Source organism: Micromys minutus (assembly GCF_963924665.1).
Source record: "Micromys minutus genome assembly, chromosome: 3".
NCBI lineage: Eukaryota > Metazoa > Chordata > Mammalia > Rodentia > Muridae > Micromys > Micromys minutus.
Window position 1 is genome coordinate 24,792,752 of NC_137972.1, and position 24,716 is coordinate 24,817,467.

At 45.0% G+C, this 24,716-nt stretch overlaps 1 protein-coding gene across 1 annotated transcript; it reads left to right on the forward strand.

The window, feature by feature from the left end:
• Positions 1-4,941: 4,941 nt before the first annotated feature.
• Positions 4,942-17,148, forward strand: KLRG1 (killer cell lectin like receptor G1; the record flags this gene model as incomplete). Its single annotated transcript, XM_080914412.1, has 5 exons — positions 4,942-5,023; positions 8,501-8,605; positions 10,566-10,738; positions 15,402-15,499; positions 17,037-17,148. 5 exons carry the CDS (start codon positions 4,942-4,944, stop codon positions 17,146-17,148), a joined length of 570 nt encoding a protein of 189 aa, XP_080770538.1.
• Positions 17,149-24,716: the final 7,568 nt, after the last annotated feature.

The window sequence follows — 24,716 nt, forward strand, 5'->3', positions numbered from 1 at the left end:
TAGAGGTTAACCCAAAAGCTGTTGGTGGGATGTGTTCTACTAGCTGGCCTGCCTTTTGTGGTTTCAGTGGGAAGAGGCACCTAGCCTCACAGAGCCTTGATGTGCTAGGGTTGGGTTATACCCAGGAAGGTCTCCCAATCAGAGGAGGAGAGGAGGATTGTGGGAGGGGTGTGTCTTAGGGCTAGTAAGGGCTAGTCAAGATTAGTCAGCATTTCTATTCCTGCACAAACCACCAAGAAGTAAGTTGTGGAGGAAAGGGTTTATTCAGCTTACACTTCCACACTGCTGTTCATCACCAAAGGAAGTGGAACTCAAGCAGGTCAGGAAGCAGAAGCTGATGTAGAGGCCATGGAGAGATGTTACTTATTGGCTTGCTTCCCCTGGCTTGCTCTGCCTGCTTTCTTATAGAACCCAGGTCTACCAGCCCAGGGATGGCACCACCCACAATGGGCTGCCCCACCCTCACTCCCAACACTAGTTGAGAAAATGCCTTATAGCTGGATCTCATGGAGGCATTTCCTCCACTGAGGCTCCTTTTCTCTGTGATAATTTCAGATTGTGTCAACTTGACACAAAACCAGCCAGTACAGGGGGGGGGGGCAGTGAGTGGGATGTAAAATTAATAAGTTAAAAAAAAAAACTTAATGAGGGATTATGCTGGATTGTCCTTGTGCTTCCAATAGGGGGAGTCAGTGAGAAGATTAGAAAACATACAACAGTGGAGGAAGGTGAAATGAGACTTTGAAGGTGGTGGATGCAGGCAGCATTCAGTCCCCAGGACAACAATGAAGGACATCGATTGCTTCCAGAGGGACAGTCATTTCAGTGACTTTCATCTCAGTGACTGGAGGCTTCTGATCCCTGGAGCATTAAGAAAAACCTATGTCGTTTTGTGGCTCTTACCAATGATGCACTCTTTCAGGCGTCGCTGTTTATCATTCATTGGCTTATATAGTCTTTTTCCATGTAAGTGTGAGTGTTGAGTGTGTGTAGTGTATGTGTGTGCAGGGGTCTGTGCACATGGAGGCCAGAGGAGGACATAAAATGACCGTATCATGCTTTTCCTTGGAGACGGTCTCTCTCTGAATCTGGAGTTCGGATGGCAACCAGCAAGTCCTAGCCATTCTCCTGTCTCCACTCAGCACAATATTTGGCATTGTAGATGTGTGCCGATGTACCTGATATTTTACATTGATGCTTCGGATTCGAACTCATTACCTTATGTTTGTGTGACAAGTGCTCTTACCAGCCCTGTATAGATTTCTTTTTAAAAAAATTTATTTCATGTATGTGAGTACACTGTAGCTGTCTTCAGATACACCAGAAGAGGGCATCTGACCACATTACAGATGTTTGTGAGCCACCATGTGGTTGCTGGGATTTGAACTCAGGACCTCTGGAAGAGCAGTCAGTGCTCTTAACCACTGAGCCATCTCTTCAGTCCTAGATTTTTTTATCTATTTTTTTTTCATTTGTTGAGTGCCCCTCCCAGTTGTCCATCTCTACCCCCTGTAACTTTAATTTTTTTTAACCTATTTTTAAGGCTTGAGTCAGCAGGAGGGACAGCAGAAGTTCTCAGCTGTGCCTCTCTCAGGGAAGACTTGAGACCACAGCTGCACCAGCAAGCCAAGCTCTGCCCTGCCACTGAGTTCAGTTTATACCCTGCACACATCACGTGTCCTCCATGTGCCCTGCCTCAGCTGACATCACTTTACCAGTCATCCTGAGTCTCTGGAAGCTGAAGAAACTGCAGCACACTATCACAAGGTTTTTGGTGTGTTTCTCTCTATAGAGTCCCAACAAATACAGCTCAACTTTATAATATAAGGGGGACCAATAGGTGTTGGTCGTTAGCAAAGGATTCTTCATCACATGTCCTTCCACATCCTCTCTCCTGTGTCTGCTTCAGCCGAGCGTCCCTTCATGAGTCTGCCTTAGCCTTTCTCCTGTGTCCATTTCAGCTAAATGTTCCTTAGTGCATTTGCCCAGCAAAAACAACAACTGACTTTCCAAAGAACCCTTAAGTTTCTACTTTAACCCTCACCCCCTTGCTCAGGTGCGTATGTATGTGTGTGTGCATGTAGAGGTCAGAGGTTAATGTTGGGTGTCTTCTGCAATTGTCCGACCTTATTCTTGTTATAGTTGTTGCTGTTAATTTGAGACAGAGTCTCTCACTGAACCTATAGCTCATCAGTTTGGCTGGCTGCCCGGAGAGCCACAGGGATCTCCTGTCTGCACTGTCCCAGTGTAGGGACTGCAGACGCTTGGCCACAAGACTGGCTTTTTATGTGGGTGCTGGGGACATGAACTCAGGTTCTAAGTTTGCCGGGCAAGCACTTTACTGATACTCCCCAGCCTCCTGGTCGTACTTATATTACTCGATATCATCCTACAGCTTGTTCATGTTCACCGAGCTTCCCTTCCGCATGTTCCAATTTGCTATTAACCACATTCAGTTATTTTTAAAGGTCATGAATATTATTCTGTAGTAGAACCACCTTGAGCTTCTCCCCGACTAGCTTACAAATAAATGAAACCCAGACAATGGTTATTCTATTTGGCCTTGACAATCACTAGGGGGTCACTTCTAATCTACCCTTTTAACTGCCGGCCTGGCTGCCTCCCCAGGGTGTACCCCAGACACTCACTGTCTCTCTTGGCCTGTATGATCTTAGTCTATCTCCATTAATGGCAGCTTCCTCTCTCCCCTCCTTCCTCCTTTTCTTGTCTCCCACCCCCAACCAGGTCACTCCAAACTCACCTCCTCTGGTAACTGGCTGTGACCAATTGTATTTAACCAATAATTTTAAATCAAGGAATGAGGTTTGCACCACAAAAGCTTGTAACCAGGAGAAGCCTCTCCTAGGCCAAGACCTTCAGGAATAGAATTTAGCATTGCACCACAGAGCAGCAGACCAAACCTCAACATCGTTCCGGATTATTTGGCTGATTCTCTCTTATAGTTTTCATTTCTTCAGCCTTTTTATTCATTCTGCTCCTACTTTTTAACAAGTGTCCAAACATAATTTTCAAGTTGTTACAGTTTTTGTTCGCCGACTCCAGTCTTTAGCTCATGTGTGTTTCTTGTCGCCTGCTTTTTCCTCCAGACTGTGGTTTAAAGTGTTATGTCTGAGTGTCAGTTTGGCAAGGGTGGACCTGTGATGGTTAATGCGGTTGGTCAACTTGACAGGATACAGAAGAGCACGTCTCAGCCTGTGGGTGGAGACCTCCACATCGGACATCCTGCACATCAGATATACACATTACGATTCATAACTAGCAAAATGACAGTTACGGAGTAGCAATGAAATAATTTAGTAGTTGGAGGGGTTGCCACTGAATGAAGGGCTGTATTAAAGGGTCGCAGTGTTAGGAAGGTTGGGGTCCTCCCCCCTAGAATCACTTAGGAGACACATCTCGGTGTGCATCTGTGAAGGGTTTTCCAAACTGAGTTGCTGAGATGGGAGGATCTACCCAAGTGTGGGTAGCATCATCTATGAAGAATGGTCCCTTTGAATGAAAAGGAAAGCATGGGCAGAACACAACTTCATCTCTCACTGTGTCCTGACGTACAGGTTCAATGGGCCCAGCTGTCTCAAGCTCCTGTCACTAGAACTTTCCACCATGAAGTACCACTTTCCCCTCATCTGTGAGACCCCGTCTCCCCACTAATGTGCTATTCTCAATGATTTGTCATGGTGATCAGAATATCAACTAATGCCCCGTGCAGCCAGGCTAGCCTTGAACTCACGATCCTCCTGCCTTAGCCTTCTCAGTGCTGGAATTAAAGGCAAGCATCACCACACCAGTCACAGCATATGGTGGAATTTCCTTCCTTTTAAACACTGATTTACTACAAGTATACACTAAATTTGATATTAAATTCTTTTTAACGGTGTTAGTGTTTGTCCTCATGTCTGTGGCTAAGTCACTGGTGGACCTTTTTTGGTGTTTTTTAGGGGTGGCATGTGTGTGTGTGTGTGTGTTAGTACATGTAGCAAGCACTACACCATCTCTGTTGGCAGCCCTTGGCAGTACAGGAGGGTGTGCTGTGGAGATAGAGCTCTGCCTCATGCAGGAGCATCCTAGTTTTTAGTCCAAAGTCTTTCAGGTACCTTCCCCTACAGAACTCTTATCAGTAACTGGGCCATACAACTTCTGGCCACATTAATAGCTCAGAATGCCAGTCTCTGGTGCCTGGTTGGTGAGAGTGACTGCTAACCTGTTAAGTAAGATTCCTTCTCCCTGGGCGAAGCCATGGTGGAGAGTCAGTCCTGCTCACTTTACTCTCTTCTTCCTCAAAGACCACTTTTATGCTTTTTTTACTTGAGTTTTTGTTAGCCTTTCTCCTAGCAGAAAAAGCAGGCGCTTTAGAATTTGTTTCTCTTTGTAATTGTCTTTGCCTAGGAAGGTAAAGCAATGAGAAAAGGTCATGGTGTTCTGGGCAAGACAGTGACTGCTATGTCACACTCACAAAATCCAAGGGAGCCTGTGTTTCTTCCATGAAATAGGCCCACGTAGTCACAGTTCATTGCATTAGCTATTCCTGCTCAACAGGTCCATGGGATGAAGAGATCTGCTAGGTGTTGGTCTCTTCTAGAAGGGGAAGAGACACTGTGACGAATTCTAGGAACTATTCACACTTACTGCAGAGTTCATACACAGACTTCTGGGCTTGGACACTATGATCCCCACAGAGCAAGATAACCTGGGAGTCAGTGTGTATCTAGCAAGCATCTTCGGGGTGTGCTGCCTTTGAAGAACAATTTGATTATCAATTTCTGTATCAGCCCTAGAACCTGAATCATTTCCTGACACATCATTTCTGTTTTGGTCAAGTCTCCTTGCTGCTACTTCACAGGATGGGCTGTTCCTCACTGGTGCTTCTCACTCTGCTTTATGGTCGGCACTCCCACCGAGTGTGAAAGGCATTTGGCAGAGATGGCTGACAGCCCTATCTACTCAACCTTAGAGTTGCCTGCTGCACAGCAAGTCCAGAGTGACTCCACATGGAGGCTCAAAGGTGAGTTAGGCACATCAGCACTGAAGGCTGTGCCGAGGGTGAGAGGTGGGGGTGGGGGGAATGACTGGGAGGAGAGGGAGGCATGACTGACTGGGAGGAGGAGGATGACTGGGAGGAGAGGGGGAAGACTGGGAGGAGAGGGGGAAGACTGGGAGGAGAGGGAGGCATGACTGACTGGGAGGAGGAGGATGACTGGGAGGAGAGGGGGAAGACTGGGAGGAGAGGGGGAAGACTGGGAGGAGAGGGGGAAGACTGGGATGAGAGGGGGAACACTGGGAGGAGAGGGGGAAGACTGGGAAGAGAGGGGGATGACTGGAAGGAGAGGGGGAAGACTGGGAGGAGAGGGGGAAGACTGGGAAGAGAGGGGGATGACTGGAAGGAGAGGGGGGATCACTGACTGGGAGGAGAGGGGGAAGACTGGGAGGAGAGGGGGAAGACTGGGAGGAGAGGGGGATGACTGAAAGGAGAGGGGGGATCACTGACTGGGAGGAGAGGGGGGATCACTGACTGGGAGGAGAGGGGGAAGACTGGGAAGAGGGGGTATCACTGGGAGGAGAGGGGGGATCACTGACTGGGAGGAGAGGGGGATGACTGGAAGGAGAGAGCGCACAACGGAGAACACTGAAGGAATACTGAGGATCAGTTTGCAGTGTGGATCTGTGATGTGGGCCTGTGGTGTGGAGTGTAGCCATGATGGGACACCTACTTCTGTGATCCCAGATCAGGCCCAGCAATGGCAACTCTATCTTTTTTGTTGTTACATTTTTTTCTTTATTCTTAAGGATTCTATGCACGTAGACAAGCATGCTACTCTTTATCGATCAGGAATTTTGCCTGTAGGTTTTAGTGACTGACATCCCACCATGTCTGTTTCACTAACCACGAGTGAAGAAAGCAACAGTCTTATTAAGGGATAATGGTAAGGTTTCTTGAGATGAGAAATGGATTCATACATGTAGATTTGTTTCCTGTTTCTTAGCCCACCTCCCCCCCCTTTCTTTGGTTGCAACTCAGTGGTGGTGAGAAGGGAAAGGCATTGGATGCTACAGAAGGCTACAGGTCTGGGGGAGTCAGAGACCACCAATGGTACCCACAAAACCCCCTTCTTTAGGCAGATTCTGTCTGAGACAGGGATCGATGTCAATCTCAAAATTAATCTTTGATTTTGCACGTCAAGCAGGTGACTCCAGGACACAGTCTCTTCCATAGGTTTTTAGATCCTTCTCTGTTATGTAATTTTATCATAAAAAATTTTGATAATTTTTTTATTATCCCCACTCCCTTCTTTTTGTTACAATTTTTAACGCACCTTTGAAAACATTGCCATGTTTTCTAAATCATGGGCATTTAGATTTACTTCTGTTTCTGTAAATTATATAGAGCTATACATCTTTTTATCTGTGGTCTTTCCTTTCTAATATCTGCTCTAATTTGTGAGGAATAGAAATGCTAAGTCAAGAGGAATGTATATTTTGGAGTGTAGAACTTAGTAATGTGTTATATAATATATTTTAAGCGAAGAACCTAATAATAGTTGGAGCTAATATATTCATAAAATAAAACTTTTGTTTTACTCTAAGTCAGATGGTGGCTACCCAAATACAACTATAATTTGATAACATTTTTTTTTCATTTACCAAATCACAACTAAAATGAGGGTTTTTAATTTCATTAAGAAGTCATTTACACAGCTGGACTTGGCCCACACCTTTAATCACAGCACTCAGGACACAGAGGCAGGCAGATCTCTGAGTTCAAGGCTTACCTGGTCTGCAGAACAAGTTCCAGGGCAGCCAGGGCTACAAGAGAGACCCTGTTTGGGGTTAGGGTTGGGGTGGGCATAAGTGACAGAAATGTCATCTGTGCTACAGATCTGGTGTATTTCTAATTGTTCATTTTAATTTTATCTTTTTTCCTTTTACTTATTAGATATTATTTACATTTAAAATGTTATTCCCTTTGCCCACCCCACTCTCCTCCCCCTCCCCTTGTCAATTTTACCTTTTCAGACAGGGTCTCTCTATGTGGCACTGGCTATACTGGAACTCACCCTGTAGACCAGGCTGGCCTCAAACGCAATCTACCTGCCTCAGTTTTCCCAGTGCCGAGGCTAAAGATGAAATTTATTTTTGTCGTTGTTTGTTTCCCTACAACGCTGGGGGTTTGGGATTCCTGAGTGAAAGCATTTGTCATGCAGAACTCATGAAGTCTCTCTCATTATGAAATTCCCTTAAGAAATTGAGAATTCTTTACCGATTCAAATGTCTAAGAACAGTTTACCTAAAACTTGAGAAGGTACACGCGACTACAATAGGAAAACTAAAATCTCTCTCTCTTTCTTTCTGAGACAGAATCTCACGTACCCCAAGCTGGCCTCAAATTTGCCGGGCTGAATCCCTGAATCCTAAGGGCCACCATTACAGACATGGGCTACCTCACCCAATTTTAAAATAATTGTGTTCTTTCAAGATAAACAAAGGAATAAAAAAAAAAAGTCTATAATTTTTCTTTACACATAATTTTCATACCATCAAATTATAAGACACCAATGATTTTGTAAACAAAAATCTGGGCAAAACACTTTCATTCTCAAACTAGAAATACAGTATTCTTAGAGAAAGTATGGCACATAATTAATAGGACACAATGCTCCATGATCAAACACAAGGCCCTATACATGTAGTAGTTCCTTGCAAAACAAGGTGGATTATATCAAGTACTTCTGAGACAAAGTTTACTTTATTTCAGCTTAAGTTTTATTTATTTAAAATTGGAGTGCCAGATTCAAATTAGAAGGATACAAAATAAACACATAAATAAAAATATGAAAAGCAAAAAAAAAAAAAAAAAAAAAAAAAACCCAAAAACCTCTCCCTCTGTTTCTGCTCCTAACCACCCACTTCCTCTTTAAAAGGGAAACACTATCAAATATATATGCCTGGGTGAAGTACCACAACCGATCTTGGCTGAAAGACTGAGCAGTGATCTTGGCTATATTTAAATTCACTTCACATTCGCTTTAGAAGAATCCATCTTCAGAAGCTACATATTTCATGGTTGGTAGATTTTTTTAGACAGTTGGCCTTCCTGCAGATGTTACTGCCACAAGTTGCCTTATGAGTATGTTTTGCACATGTGTGTGTACCTAGAAAAATGTGTCTCAAGGAGAAATGGCTGAGCCAAAAGGCAAAGTGCTTTTCAGTTCTGGTAAATTATGACTAATTATCCTTCAGTCCCTAAAAGGTACAGCTTGTCTACACACTGGCTCTCTGTCCTAGTGTGAGAGTTCAGAAGCCACAGTTTGCAAAGGCAGGGGTTCCCTTTAACTACAGAGCAAGCGCTCACCCTAACCGGGAGAGGACCTCCTGTGGCCTGGGTTTCTGTCCTCCCAGACAGAATTGCTTCAAGAGACCAGAGGCTCGTGCCTGAGCTTCTGCACTGGGCTCAAGCATTTTGCCATGGATTTTGTCTCTGCAGCTGTCTTTCACCGGCCCTGTGTTTCCTACCTGGTGATGGTGTCTTTGGGGCTTTTGACTGTGATTCTCATGAGTCTACTGATGTACCAGCGGATCCTGTGCTGTGGTGAGTGCTAACTTGGCCTCCAAATTAACCTTTCGTTTTATATTACAAAGCGAGATGACGGCAAGTGACAAGGTTTGACAGAGTTGACTGGAGCATCCGTAGGGTTCAGCCGCACTCTGCACTTCCTATCCAGGCCCTAACTTTCAGCAGAAAAACTCCCAGGAAGTTGGAACTCTTCCGATCCAGGCCGATTACGCTACAGTTGTCTGGAAAAGGCTGGAAACCACCAAATGCTATCTGACACCTCAGTCTGAGGACTTCAGCCTGACACCCAGTGTAGCCTTTCCTCAGGAAGTTACCTAATCTTTGTGTGACAGGGTGTACTGGCTAGTTTTGTGTCAACTTGACACAAGCTGGAGTTATCACAGAGAAAGGAGCCTCAGTTGAGGAAATGCCTCCATGAGATCCAGCTATAAGACATTTTCTCAACTAGTGATCAAGGGAGGAGGGTCCAGCCCATTGTGGGTGGTGCCATCCCTGGGCTGGTAGACCTGGGTTCTATAAGAAAGCAGGCTGAGCAAGCCAGGGGAAGCAAGCCAGTAAGTAACATCCCTCCATGGCCTCTGCATCAGCTCCTGCTTCCTGACCTACTTGAGTTCCAGTCCTGACTTCCTTTGGTGATGAACAACGATGTAGAAGTGTAAGATGAATAAACCCTTTCCTCCCCAACTTGCTTCTTGGTCATGATGATTTGTGCAGGAATAGAAATCCTCACAAAAACACACAGGAAGTTTTTCCTAACTTCTAGTTCTCGATCTAGAATATGTATGTGTACCACAGTTGTTCATGTATGTACATGTGTCCTGTGGTGGGATGACTTATGGTGATTTTATGCAAATGAGTCTTATGGAAGAAAAAAAAAATCAATAGGTCATGGAACCTTATTTCTAAGTCCCCGAGATGTTTACACAGTGGCCACTCATTTCAAGCTCTTTGAAGGACTGAGGATTGTATCTTCTAGAGGAATCTGGCAATGAGAATTCTATCACTTTTGACTTTGGTATCTGATGTGCTTTTCTGTTAGAAAAAAATTATGTTTAAGTAGTAACTTTGGCTGAAGATGAATCTTTTCCCAGTTCCTATTGGTTCCAGATGATCACATCAGTTCGTTCTTTCTAGTTTGTCTCCTTTTCCTATACACCTCCTATATGCTGTCTTGAGACTGGACTTGGTGAAAGATTCTGATAATGTGAACTCACTGGGGATACAGAGACAGTACCTAGACATGTACCATGATAGCATATGCATCCTTTATGTGCTGTGTGTATATCTCATGGATACTGACAATTTTCAGTGTACATGTGCTCTTCAGGGTGATAAGACATTTGCTCAGAATCTATGTCTGCTTGGTGGAAAGCACTTCAGAAGTGATGAGTTGGACATTGTGGACCATTTAGTTTGAGGTCATTGTTACAGATTTCCCTAAACCTTAGTTTGAAAGGGGGTAGGGCAAGGTAGACACTGGAGAGGCCATGTTTTCCTGTTTCTCCTTTTTACTTCTATCTTAGTCAGGGTTTCTATTCCTACACAAAACATCATGACCAAGAAGCAAGTTGTGGAGAAAAGGGTTTTTTTCAGCTTACACTTTCATATCGCTGTTCATCACCAAAGGAAGTCAGGACTGGAACCCAAGCAGGTCAGGAAGCAGGAGCTGATGCAGAGGCCATGGAAGGATGTCACTTACTGCCTTGCTTCCCCTGGCTTGCTCAGCCTACTTTCTTATAGAATACAGGTCTACCAGCCCAGGGATGGCACCACCCACAATAGGCTGGGACCTCCTCCCTTGATCACTAGTTGAGAAAATGCCTTACGGCTGGATCTCATGGAAGCATTTCCTCAATGGAGTCTCCTTTCTCTGTGATAACTCCAGCTTGTGTCAAGTTGACACAAAATCAGCCAGTACAACTTCCCAAGATGATTTGGTCCATAAACATGTGAACTGTGTCCTTTTTCCTTCTAGGCTCCAAGGACTCCTTTATGTGTTCCCAATGCCCCCGCTGCCCCAACTTCTGGATGAGGAATGGTAGCCACTGTTACTATATCTCAGTGGAGGAAAAGGACTGGAACTCTAGTCTGGAATTCTGTGCAGCCAAAGGCTCACATCTCCTTACATTTCCAGACAACCAAGGACTGGTAAATGTAAACATGTAGAAACATTATAGAGCTATTCCTCCCTCCCTTTCTTCCTTTCATCTCCTCTATTCTCTCCCTCCTTTTAGATGACATCTTCCTGTGTAGTCCAGGCTGGCTTTGAACTTGTGGTTTTCCTTCCTCAGCCTCCTAGCTCTTTGTGTGTGTTTAAATATTAATTTATCTGCATTTGTGTATGTGTTTATCTTTTTAAGCAATTGTTTACTAATGTGTTTGAACATTATTTATTTGTGTGCACGCATGCCATGGTGTGCATATGTGCGTGTGTGAGTGCATGCATGGTGGTAAGATGGTGGTAAGCACTGCAGAGAAGAAGTAGACTTAGAACACAGTCCTAGTTACATGAGGCATGACGTTCTGAAACGTACAGGTCAGTTCTATACAGGAGTCAGTGGAACTTGAGAGGGAGGGGCCACAGGGACAAAGGGCTACACACAGGGACTTAAATGTCCTCTGCTGAGTGTTTCTTCATCCACTGGATTTCAGTAGGTTCTAGACTGGAAACAATGTCTAGAAAGTTCTATTAGAAAATGAGAACATGGAGGTGGGAGTAGTTTTTTTGTTTCCCTCAGGCCCCCACAGCTCCTGTTCACCCAGAGTCTCTCCATGGCTCTTCGGGTCCTAGAAGACATAAACCGAGAGGAAGGAAGAGGGAGGAAGGAGTAGCTCTGTATTTTCTACATGTTGAGGAGCTGACACCCTGGCGCAAACTTGACCAACCTCAGTTACAATTCACATACAAGAAAGTACGAAATCTAATTTTTGTTTTGATATGGGAATAAAATCAAGCCACAGAGAATAGTTTATTAATAATTGAGAACTAGGGGCTTTGTAACCCAGACTGGTTTCAAATTCATGATGCTCTGAGCTCAGCCTTTCACTCAGATTAATCAGGGATTTGAGGAGTTCACCAAACTCCTGGGTTGCCACTTTCTATTTCGCGAAAAAGATGAGCTAATTAGTTTCTTTTCTCTCAAAAGAACACTTATACGCTTGAAATTCTGGAAGGATCTAAATTCCAAATCCTTCCTCAGAGATTTGCTTTTCTTTCATCCTTTCTCTATATAGCCTTGTTTTCTGGAACTTAACTGTAGCAGCTTTGAATCTGCTTTGAATCTGGCTGAAGTCAGTAGCGAAAGTGAACAACTAATTTGCCCCTGAACTACTGACAGGGCAGCAGCGAGTCACAACACAAGACAGTTCAGTAGAGAATTAACTACAGCAGCACCGTAGAACACACAATGTGCCCAGGAGACAGGCGCCCAGGAGACAGGCACCCAGGAGACAGGCACCCAAGGAGACAGGCACCCAAGGAGACAGGCGCCCAGGAGACAGGCACCCAGGAGACAGGCACCCAGGAGACAGGCACCCAAGGAGACAGGCACCCAAGGAGACAGGCGCCCAGGAGACAGGCGCCCAGGATAGCTGGCAGGGCTAAGATGGCAGAGTATCTGGGAGCTGAGGCTGTCATTGTGCTCGGAGAATTCTGGAGGGATTTGGTTTTTCTTTCTCTATGTTTTCTGGATCATGTGCCCACTGTGCAGAGTACTCCATTTGGAAACGCAGTCTGCTGCGTTTCCAAAGTCAAGACTTTTTTTGTTTTTTGTCTTTTAAGCCCAGAGCGCTTGGTTCCAGTCAGAGTTGGAGGGTGCCAAGTGACCCTGCTACATTTAATAAAACTGCTGATAAGTTATTTTCCACATTCTTATCAATTCTTGCTTCATTCTTTTCTTTCCTTCTTTTTTTCCCCACCTTTTGTCAAAGTCTATAAAAGCGAAATGACCTGAACAGATTGGTAGAGTTCGTTGCCCCAGATTACTCCTTTGTTCTCAAGACAGACTTGTTTTATTATGGAATGAGCAATGTTCCCAGTTTTGAGCGTCTGGAAAGCTACCAAAAGACCATATTTAAAAACAAAAATCTGGGCTTGGTGACACATACCGGTAATCCCTCCACTCGGGAGGCTGAGGCAGGAGAAGCATATACTCTGGGACAACCTGCTCTACAGACCGAGACTCTGCCCAGCTATACAAGTCTATTAAGACGGAAAAAGTTCAGGCCAACAAGATGGTTTAGCGAGGAAAGTTGCTTACCCGACATCCTGAATTCAATCCCTGGAACTTCCGCACGTGCGTACTGTGGCATGCCCCCACTTCATCTCATAACATTTTTGTTACTTTTGATTTTTGTGTTTTCCCCCTTTCTGGAAACATTACGTGCTCTAGACGTGACGACGCCCAAGTGTTCCATTGGGAGACAAGAGTCCTGAGCTAACATCCTTAGGCATATTTGTATGCTGTTTTTTTCAATTGGACACATGCACACGCGCTCTTCCACCCTAATCAATCGGGTGGACAGAGAAAAATACTTTTATTTGCGTTTGAAGGCCTTTCTCATGTGGGATGTCATTTAAGAGAAATATGGTGAATTTTTGGATATCTGGGTTCATCCTGAGTAGGAAGGGCTGGTCATGTGACTTAGCATCGTATGGGATTTGAGGATAGTAAGCCAGCACAAGGCGTGGGTGCTCTTTCCCACCCTGCGAGATGGCTTCCCGCTTCCGTGCCTTATTAGCTCCGCCCCCTCCTTCGGAGAGGATGAGAAAATGCAGTGAGGGTTTTTCTCCTCTCTTGTAATTGTGGAGACTTAACCGCAGCCTTGTATGTACTAGATACTCGCTTTACCGCGGGACTTCACTGCTCCAGCCCAAGGCGTAAAAGGTTTTCTTAGAAAGCCAGGGGAGAAACCAGGCACATTTCGCTAAGCAATCTTTTTAGCCGGTGGGCCCAGACGCACTACCTTGACCACTGTCCGGTCACTTTGTCCCAGTCCCTTCTTTCTCCTTCATTCTTCCCTGCTACCCCAGCGCGCACACTCAGTACTCACAAGAGGCAAAAGGGGTGGAGATGTGTACTCCGGAGGCTTTTGACTCCCTTAGCACGATGCCTGACACTACATCTGTTCTTCCACACGTATTTACTAGAAGTTAAGGCGTTTCTTCAAGGTGTTGGGAAGCTTGTAAGCAAGAGTTCTTGCCATCATAGTGGTATATTTTAGACGCGACAAGCAACTGAAGTCATAAATAAATACGGTAATTCATGCTTTGGAGAAAATGTTTAGTTTGATGGGGTAGTGGCTGTGGACATTGTTTTAGATGGAGCCTTCAGAAGCAGGACTGAGGCCTACACAGTGACAGCCACCGAAAATCCAGGGAGAGAGGGAGGGAGGGAGGGAGGAAGAGAGAGAGAGAGAGAGAGAGAGAGAGAGAGAGAGAGAGAGAGAGAGAGAGAGAGAGAGAGAGAGAGAGAGAGTTTCCAACGGTCCCTGGGCATTCAGAGAGAATTTAGTCTTTCTCTGACTCTTCTTGCTGATGAGGATGCATTCAGGCAAAGGAAGGCTGACTACAGCAAAGCCATAAATCCTTTCTCTTCAGGCGCCATCTTGCAGGAATAGAATAAAAATGACCCCCAGTTGGGACATTTAGTAGCATCATAGTAATAGGGTTGAAATTTCACTGGGCTTTCTTGATTTCTGAATAAAAGACAATTTTCTCTGAAGGAAATTGTTCAACAAGCACTAATCTAAAATACCATAAAAAGGTCACTCAAGTAATTCCATCCAAATTCAATTAATTAAGCTGTCACTGGAAAATATTGAAAATGTAATTATCCATTACACGGATGTTCAACCTTAATCTTAATTAATCTTCTTGGACTTATTCTTTGTTCTGTTTAATGAGTTGGGGGAGTTCCCTTAGGGCATAAACATCTTCATTTGATTGTGCTACTGTAGAGAGCAAAACATCGTTTACCCCACCCCAAAGGGTAGCCCGGCACACACAGGGGCACACTTCGTTTAACTCTGTCATAAGGCCCATTGAAAAATGAGAGCCTGGTGGGGACACAGAGCGTATCGCCCTGAGTGTAACTGGCTGGTGTTGTGGATAATGAACGAGGTGAACGCTCGTGCAGCAGGGTGGAGCTTCGAACCTATCAGGCTCCATCTAATGGAAAAGGAAGTAGCAGCGGAGGTGGAGCTGAGCTGGTGTTTTATCTGTTAAACCGTGAGAGTGTACTTATAAACTAAAGGTCAGTTCTGGGAGGCGGCTCCTCATAACAGACAGACTTCTATTAGAACTCAGAGCCCCGTTAGAATCAGAAGGTAAAGAGGGGTTCATTATCTGAAGTGGTCGTTTGCTTCAACTTCATTTCGGTAAAACCCCAGAGCGGATGGCTTTAAAGAGCGGACACAGCTTTGGAGACTGGGATGTTTAAAGTCTAGGTGGCTACTGAGAGCCCCTTTCAGTTCAACTGAGGGTGTCTTGCCGTGTGTCCTCACTGTAGAGAGAGCGTCAGCTCCAGTCCCTTCTTATTTTAAGGCCATAGGATCCTGTCATGGGGTACCATCTTATGACCTCACCTAGGCCGAATCAGCTCCATGCAGTCATGTCACAGGTTAGGATTTCAACATGTGAATTTTGGATTTTGGGGTACATAAACATCCAGTCCTCACCTGGATTGGGGGTGGGGAAGGGACAGAGACAGACAGAGACAGAGAGAGAAAGGATATGGATGGTCTCTGATTCACTCGAGTGGTCCCAGGCGTCTTCACTGTCTTTATTCACCATCTCCACTCTTTCTGTCAGAACCTGTTTCAGGAGCACGTGAGCCAGGACTTTTACTGGATTGGCCTGAGGAACATTGGTGGCTGGAGGTGGGAAGGTGGCCCAGCTCTCAGCTTAAGGTAAAGTGTTTGAGGAGGGCAATGAAAGAAGAGGAAGAGGAAGGAAAAACCCGGGGAAACAATGACAGACTGCAAAGGGTGAAAAGGAGAGATTTCGGGGTGGGGATGGGTGGAGATGGGGGGATGCTTCCCCAGCATGAGAGAAGAGTAGGAGGGTCCTTTTTTATTGGGTGGCCCCCGGGAGGGCAGAGGGCTGCTCCTATGGCTCTGACTAGCAATCAGGCCATTTCTGCTGCTCTGACTGACGAGCAGCCAGGCTCTTCTTCGTTTATACAAGTCTCACAGAACAGACTAAGTCAGACCCAAGAGGTACAGAAGACGTTTGACTTTCATTACATGTCCAGGGTTACAGTTCAGTTACAATTAGAAAATATAAACAAAAAAAGATTCTTCTTTGTTTTCTCTTCCTCCTCCTCTCCTCCTCCTCTTTCTCCTTCTCCTTCTCCTTCTTCTCCTTCTCCTCCTTCTCCTTCTTCTTCTTCTTTGCCCTATAACTCGAGTGTAGAGGATCTAATGAACATCTTCTCAAAAGCAAGCACATTTAATATGTGACAGCCTACTTTTAGGATGGAGTGTTTAAAGTCACTTCAGATAAACAGAAACGATCTGAACTGGTCTTTTTACGAGTAGCCAATACTAATCCCTAACTTCTATTACTATTTCATCATCTACACTGTAAAGTAGAAAAAAATATTTTAGTCAATCTATCTTATTTTCTGAGTTTTATTCCTTCAGGGGCATGCCCTGTATGGCCCCCTGCCTTTAAACTACATATATAAAGACCTCTAAGCCTATAATAAAAAGAGATGTTGAATCTGTAACCTATTCCCCTGGCCAGTCAGAGTTTGTTAATTGTCACTGATTGTCCTGCACCAATTACACTGTTTGCATTAGCTCAGGGGCAGACACCCCAGGACAATCCCGAGAGTACTGGTTTCCTTTAGCTATGTGCTTGTCAGTGCTTATAATCTCCAAGACATCAAGATGGCCCCAAATAGGGCCAGATAAAGTTAAGTTTCCTAAACAGACTCAGACATAATTTTCTCTGGAAAAAAAACATAGGATGAATCACAATGCAGAAAGTCCCCAGGAGTGCAACACCCAGAGACAAAACAAAACAAAAAAACAAAAAAACAAAAAAAACAAAAAACAAAAAACAAGCTAAAATTCGAGATAGAAGGACAGTGATTGGAGCAATTCACTGGTTCAGCGTTGCTGGAACTGTGTCAAGCAGCTGTGCCAGCTTCATGACGCTCAGCATGTCCAGTGGGTTTGGCTGTGCCAGAGATGATAAAGGGACAGAAACAGGAAAGAACAACAGTGGTCATTTTGGGGATGACATTTTCAAGGGTGTCATTTTCAAGGGGAAAATGGGGTGACATTTTCAAGGGGAAAATAAACAGTTTATTCCCTGGCTGTTTTGGCGCCTAAGGGATCTGAGGAGACTGGATTCATTCAATTTCTTCTTCTCTCATGTCTTTTAAGTCTTCTAACTTGCAGGTTACCAAAAGTGACCGATGCCTCTGGTTTCTTACAGGATTCATTCTAACAGCTTGATACAGAAGTGTGGTGCCATCTACCGAAGTAGACTCCATGCCTCCAGTTGTGAAGCTGCTTTGAAGTGGATCTGTAAGAAGGACCTACACTGATGGATGCCACCATGTCCCTAGCCTTGGGTCTGCTGCATGCCTTTAAAAAGAGAGAGTGAGCCTGGGGAGTCTTTGTCCACAATGGGGTGTTTAGCAAATGCCAAACCTGTTACAATATGCCATTAGACAGCGGGTTAGTATAACTTCCTGGGAGTTGGGATTTTCCTTCGGGCCTTTTCTCAGAGACGTGTATCATGTTATCCATTTAAAGCCTAAATCCGGGCAAACGGAATCGATAGTTTATTTTGATGGCTCTTACTGCAGAAACTCACCCTGACTCTCTCATCCCTTCATCTGCCACCTCTGTCACACGTATGTGTAAAAACTGTTCATCCTCAGAAGAACGAAACCCTGCCACGTTCAGTTGCATGTTACGTAGACATTAGCTAGACACAGAAAAGCAAACACCTCATGCCCTCACTCCTGCTTGGAAGCTGAATAGGCTCGTGCCTGAGTTTTTGGGAGAAGCGCAGTGGTTACCAGAGTCCAGGGGAGTGATGGGATGGTAGAGGTTGGTTAATGGTTTGGCTGGTGTGGGGGTGACAATAGCAATCAATAATTGTTGTAGGGTGGAAGGACTGTGGGGGTTTCCAAACGCCTGAAGGGTGGATGTGCTGAGTACTCTGATTGGATGATTTTTCACCTGCATTTGAAGTATCTCGCTGTGCCCCATCAATGTGGACAATCGTTATCTATTCATGAAAATTAAAGAAGTCGCAATTAAAATTAAACGTACCGTTCTGCTACATATCTGTCTTATATCCTGAACTAATCTGGAGAAGGTGGTGTACGCAGTATTGGTGAGATCCTTCTCTGTGTCCGCTGGTGTGAAACATAAACCATGCCAGGCAATGAGTGTACCTTCCCCCACAGCACATCCTGTCCCAACAGTGCCTCGCTGTGCACCACCTTCTATCCTAAAACACTGCTTGCTGTGAGAAGACACGGCTGTAAGGTGTGGGAAGCAGATGATGACAGGGTGATGCTCTCTGCTGCCCCAGCACCTCACACTTACACAGCGACCTGCAGTTAATCTAGTTTTTCAGACATGCTTGCGTGGGTGTGGTTGGAGGAGCCAGTGTGTGACGACAATTTCTGTTCCATGCAGTGAATGTGTTAACTCGGTGAGGGTCCTTAATCTGACACTGGGTTTTTATAGAGAAAACTCCACAGGGGTAATTTATGTGGCCGAGTCCTGTCTCGATGCCTCAAAGGTGAGAAGACATCGTTATTGTTATTTCTTAGTAGAGTTGGATGCAGGTGAGGAGAGAGCATACCCTTTGGGGCTATACACAACAAAACTGAAGTGAATCTCTATCTTTTGATGATGCTGACTGCCATGTTCGCTTTCATGGCCCATTCTTCTACCAATATCTCAGTATCTAAGAAAATGCCTACACTCAACAAATACTTATAAGATGGGCTGGTGAATAAAATAAGAAAAGTTATTTTATTTTATACATAAAATTTATTATATGTTTAGGTGATATAAATATATAAATTAATTCATATTGTATATTTAATTAATTATATAATATATCAAATTAGCAATGCATTAAATTAAATATATATTAAATAAACATTTTATATAAATGAAGTATAAAATTATGCATTAAATTAAATATAAAATAATATATTGTTATATATTTATATTATTTTATATATACATAAGTTACAAGTATTTATTCTAGTTATTTCTGCCAGCCCGTGAGTTAGAGGGATTAAAGGCAAGAAAACAGTGTATTTTGGCCTTCCTAGCTCTCCCAAGTAAGCAGTAATTAGCTAGATATCCCAAAGGCAATAGCTAGTTCAATTTGGATTCTCTGTTCATAGAAGGAAGTAACGACAAACCACACCCCCGCCCATCTGTCAGCTTTGCTCCGGGTGGGAACCTTTGTAATTTATGAGCGTGGTGGTTCTTCTTCCACTTTGTTGGGGTAATTATTGTGACTCCACTTGGGTCACAGCTTGGCTGCTAGAAGGTGTGCGGTTTCAGTTTCTATCCAAACACACATGGAGGGGGACAGCGGGTCTGTGAGCTGTCACCAAACTGGCAGGATGTGTGCAGCTTCCTTTTCGAAGATCTCAGAAGATGAGTAAGGATTTCAGAGGGTTACCAGTACAAAGTATCACCTTTTACCCCCTCGTCCTCCGGAAGTGTTAGTATAGAAACCGCTCATTTCCGGCGGGGGTGGGGCGTGGTGGTCATGCACTCCTGTAATCCCCGCATTTGGGAGGTGAGGGCGGAAGGATCAGGAGCTAAAGGCTAGCCTCTGTTATGTAGTAAGTTCAAGACCAACCTGGACTCAGAGGAAACCCTGTGCAAAACAAAACTAAACAACAAAGAAAGCAAAAAGCGCAACCGGTGAAAGTACCACCCACAGCCAGTGAAAGCACCGCCCACAGCCAGTGAAAGCACCGCCCACAGCCGGTGAAAGCACCGCCCACAGCCAGTGAAAGCACCGCCCACATCCTCCTCATTTGCTGACTGTCACACTTGCTATTGACCCAGTTTCTCTTACTTTCCCGGGTGAGATTTTGGAAAACCTCCAAACAACTCTTGCAGGATAAGCGTAAATCTCGTGGCCGATTGCTTCGATGCACAGCATGCGCGCTTCTCCAGCACGTGCCCTATTTGGAACAAAAACATTTAATTTATTTGTACTGATTTTTAATTTGCTTAATTTGACCGAGTGTGTGTGGAAGTCAGCTCGATCTGTTGAGCCGTTTCTGCCTTCCACCATGTGGGCACGGAGTCAGGTTTGGTAGCGTTTCTATTCGCAGGTCATTCTCTCCACCTTGGACTAATGCATTTACTTAAGTTACCATGAGAATCCTAATAAGGTTAAGATCATCGAGAGAGGGAGAGACCTCTGTAGAGGGTATCTGGGATAATAGTTTAAATAGAAATACAGCGGTGTACTCTTTAGACAGTAGCAGAAAATGAGGCCTTTGTCTCGCGGTGTTTTTATTATTTTCTTTTCCTTTAATAACAACGCATATTTTTGGACCCTGAGTACAGGGTGATTGGCAGAGTGGGGCTCCTCCAGTGTGCGCCGGCATCTTTATAAGGCCACGTGTGTTTCTCCCTCTCACTGATGACTACTGCCCTTAACCTTTCCTCTGGGGGAGATGGTCCTTCTGTCTTCATCTTCAGGATGTGGACCTTGGTCTTACATGTAGCTCAGAGGTTTTCAAAACATGCCCCACTGTTGCATGCTGTTTCTGTAGCACTGTGTGGTTGAGATCTGTCCACTCACCTGGTGTAATTAATTCATCTGTTGGCTGTATCCTTTTAACTTTTTATTCTTCTCTCAAGCATCATATCTCCAACGGAAGTTTCCCTGCCCTCCACTCCTCCCAGTCCCTCCTCTCCCTCCTCTCTCCTCCAGATCAACAAAACAAGCAGGGTCTCCCAGCGATATCCACTAAACATGGCCTAACAAGATACAATAAAAATCGGTACTAACCTTCATGTTATGGCTGAATATGGCAACCCAGTAGTGAAAGACCCCCGCTTAGCAACAGTAAATGCCATGTCTGTAAGGCTGTGCACACATGGGGCAGGCTAGGTCAGGGTCCCAGGTGATAAGCAAGATACCAGTGAGAGGCCAGCTAGCAATAGACAAAGAAAGGAAGACATTCAGACAAGCCCAGCTTTCAGATAAGCTGCAGCCCCCGACTGGTACCAGGAGTTGCCTCCTTAAAGCCATATTTCTGCCACCGTCCCCACACTTAGATGAGCCCAAAGCAATTATCCTCGGAAGCTGCAGCCTGACTGGTACCAGGAGTTGCCTCCTTAAAGCCATATTTCTGCCATAGTTCCCACACTTAGATAAGCCCAAGGCAACTATTCTCAGGAGCTGCAGCCCCAGCTGGTATCAGGAGCTGTTTCCTTGGAGCCATGTCCTTGGGCTCACTCCCTGGTCACATTTAAACTAACCAATTAGAACCCTGTTGCTATGCTTCTGCTTCTGTACCTTGCTTCTGCCCCCCAAGCCCAATAAAAAGGGGACTGCCCCTTTGTCCGGCGCGCAAGTCCTCTGAGAGACTGTGTGCCCACAGGTACCTGTGTACTTTGATCAAATAAACCCTCATGCTGATTGCAGCCAGTGGTCTCGGCTGATTCTTGGGTCCTGGGGTCTCCTCAGATAAAGGTCCTCTGGACGAGGGTCTTTCAGTAGGAGGAAAAGGGTCACGAGAGCAGGCAAGAGAGCCAGAGTCATCCCCATTCTCACTGTTGGGAGTCCCACAAAAACACCAAGCTACACAACCATGAGGCATATGCAGAGGACCTAGTAGTTCAGACCCATATAGGGTCCCTGTTTGTTGGTTCAGTCCATCTGAACCCCTCTGACCCCTGGCTGACTCTGGGCTGTGTTTACCTGGTGTCTTTGGTCCCCCTGGCCCCTCTAATCCTTCCTACCCCTCTTCTGTGGGGGTTTCCCTGGCTCTGCCTAGTGTTTGACTATGGCTCTCTGCATGTGTTCCCACCCATCGCTTGGTGTGTCCATTGTCTGTTTCTTTCTTTCTTTTTTTTATTAGATACTCTCTGTATTTACATTTGAAATGTTATCCCCTTGCCCTACCTGTAGTACTGGAACAGGGACAGCTACTGTGAACCAGGAGAAGGCCTAAAGGTTTGAAAGAAAGACACAAGTCCATTATACGTGTTACCGAAAATGCTTTACTTCATCTTGAACTGTAGCTTCACACGGACTGACTCCCAGTCTCAGTATATATACCCAGGTAATTACAGAGGAGGTATACAAATTCCCTAGCTGCTGGGTAGAAGAGTCACCCCCTAGGGTGAAGTCTGTAACCTTGGGTAACTGGGAACAGGAAGGCCAGGTATAGAGTGGCTTGGGACTGGGCCAATTAGCGTAACAAAAGGGGGCTCGTGTCTCTCCCAGAGTTGAGGCATGCAAGTGGGCAGTATAGCTAACCCTAAGCAGATGGGGGGTTGGCGTGGTTATCCCAACACCCACCTTGCTCCCATCCCCCCTCCCTCTCCACTTGTCTTCATGAAGCTGCTAATCCCCCTCTCCACCCCATTGCCTTGGCATCCCCTACACTGGAAAAACTGTATCCATTGTCTTAATGGTACACCTATAGTGTGCTTCTGACTCCCTGTCATTTTTTTAAAGACACAATGAATATTTTTACATAACCTGTTTTCACGTTTCCTCTACCTAGGACACGGTCCTACAATCTGTGCTATTGTTTAACCTTCAGACTGGAGTGTTGGAATTGGCAAAAAAGGCAACTGGGAGAAGACGCAGCTTCTCAGAGGGACAGGCACCACCAGTCCCTGGGCTTGTGCACAGAAAGAACACTGGCATGTCAGCAAGCAGTCCTCAAACTGCTTGTCACCAATGAGTTACACAGGAGCCGGAAGAACGCCTTGGGAAAGAGCAGCAGGCCCAGACATGGGCCACACTCTAAAGGACAAGATGATAGCTGTTCTTTCCTGTGCCAGATCTAAGGGACACGGAAAGACAAACTCCTGCCAGGAAATGTGCTCAGCCAGCTCCTGTGTCCAACACCCAGCCTGAGTTTTGAGGCACGCAGAGCAGACCTCAGTGTCAAAGCGATAGTAACACCAGGAGGGTGATCATTTTTTTCTTTTGGCCTGTGGAAGCCTTTGTTCCATGCAGAATGTCTCAATGGGCAGGCTCAGGGCACCCAGTTCTTGCTTTCCCCAGCCTGCCTGTCAAGTCTCTTTCTCCAAGTTTGGTTTCATTAAGTTGCCCTTAATATTTCCTCTGGTCTTTATTTAGTTCATGGTCTAAGAAGATGCTGTAGAAGAGATGTGCCCGACCTCAGGTCACCTGACCTATGGGCCAACCTTCCTCTAGTCTTTTGGTATCAGAAGAACTTACCATGTTTTTCCATTTGAGTTTCTTCATTTCTTTGGTCAGTTTCCCTGTCTGTGCTAATGAGATATTATCACTCAGTGCCCCTCCCCCATGCTTAACTGTGGTGCCAAACTGCTGTCTACTTGCTTTAGGGTATCTGGTACTGGGAACTGCCTGGTAGGATTGGGCCATCCACCTGTTAACTGCTGTTTCTGGGTAGATAATCTCAGAATCAAATCGGACAACGTGCAGCTAGTGGCTATTAAGAATCTTCTGCAAGATCAATTTTTTTTTTTTTTTTGGGCATAGTTTATGGGATTTCTGAATTTAAATCACAGAAACGTTGTGTGCGAAAGTTTGTTTCTGACAGGGACACGTTTTGTTCTATTTCTCAGCAGGCTTTCCTATCGTAGCTCGTGCTCTCCTCATAGTGTCCACCATCTTTGCCTGTCTAATATCATAAAGATCACCTTTGTGCTTTCTTCTTACTTGTAGAAAGAGTTTTAGGTTTTGAAGTCTGTGATCTGTTTTAGCTTCCGTGTATAAAAATACGTATAATAAATTCTTTAAGAATGTGTTGACATTAAATTGTTTTCTTATAGATAGCATAGTCTTGTTGGAGAAAGTGTGTCACTGGGGGTGAGTTTTGGGATTTCGAAAGCTCATGCCAGGTCCATTTAGCTCTTTCTGCCTCGTGGTTGGGTCTTAAGATGAGCTCCCTCAGCTGTTGCTCCAGCACCACGCTTGCCTGCTTCTATGTTCTCCACCATTATGATCATAATGTGTATATGTGTATGTATATATATATGCATATATGGTATAATGGCATATAACTGAATGTAATGGAAACATACACACACACACACACATACACACACACACACACTCAGAGAACCCTGACTAATGCACAAGTCTTACGCTGGCTGTCATCCCTCTGAAGCAAAGCTTTGACGATGATAAAGTCTGTGTTTCTATGTTAGTACCAAGATGGAGACAGAAGTCAAGAGGATGGAAAAGACTTTTACTGTGGTGCATGGGATGAGTGTTCAGTCTAAGGAGTCAGAGGAGGAGCAGGTTTCTGAGCCCAGGGAAAAACCATTAGCACGAAATGTTAATGAGCTGTAAGTAGATTAGTGAAGGAGAACTCAGTGCATTTAACACTGGGGAAGCCATTGTTTAATACTCTATTGGTGCGACGTTGACAGATGTGCGTTTTGGTGAGCTGGCAGATGAAAGGGAGGTAAGGAAGCAGAAAGGACTTGTGAAAGAGTTCGAGACAGGAAGGAAGGAGATATTATCTACGTAGTCTCAGGTGAGGTAAAATGGGGATAAGAAAGGCCAAGACACACTATAACCGGAGGTGAAAAGTTCAGTTAAAAGGAGATTAAAAGTGCATGCCAGTGGAAGAGAGCTTCCTGCTTCGTTAGTCCCAACAGACAGCCAAGGAAAGGATCTGCTCATAGAGGAAGCATCCATTTTCCCGTTGAGGGAGAAGACTGAACGATTGGAAAGAACACACACTCTTCTTGACTGATGAATTTATCTTCTCTGAGAACGGAATGATAAGACCACTTACCCAGAACAAGGGAGGGAGGGGTTACGAGATCAGACAAAGATAGACATCTGCTCAGAGATGGTGTCGCTGAGCAGGGGTCACAGCCAGTGCCACTGAGAGGCGGTCACAGCCTGCAGAGGCAGTGGTCTCTGCAC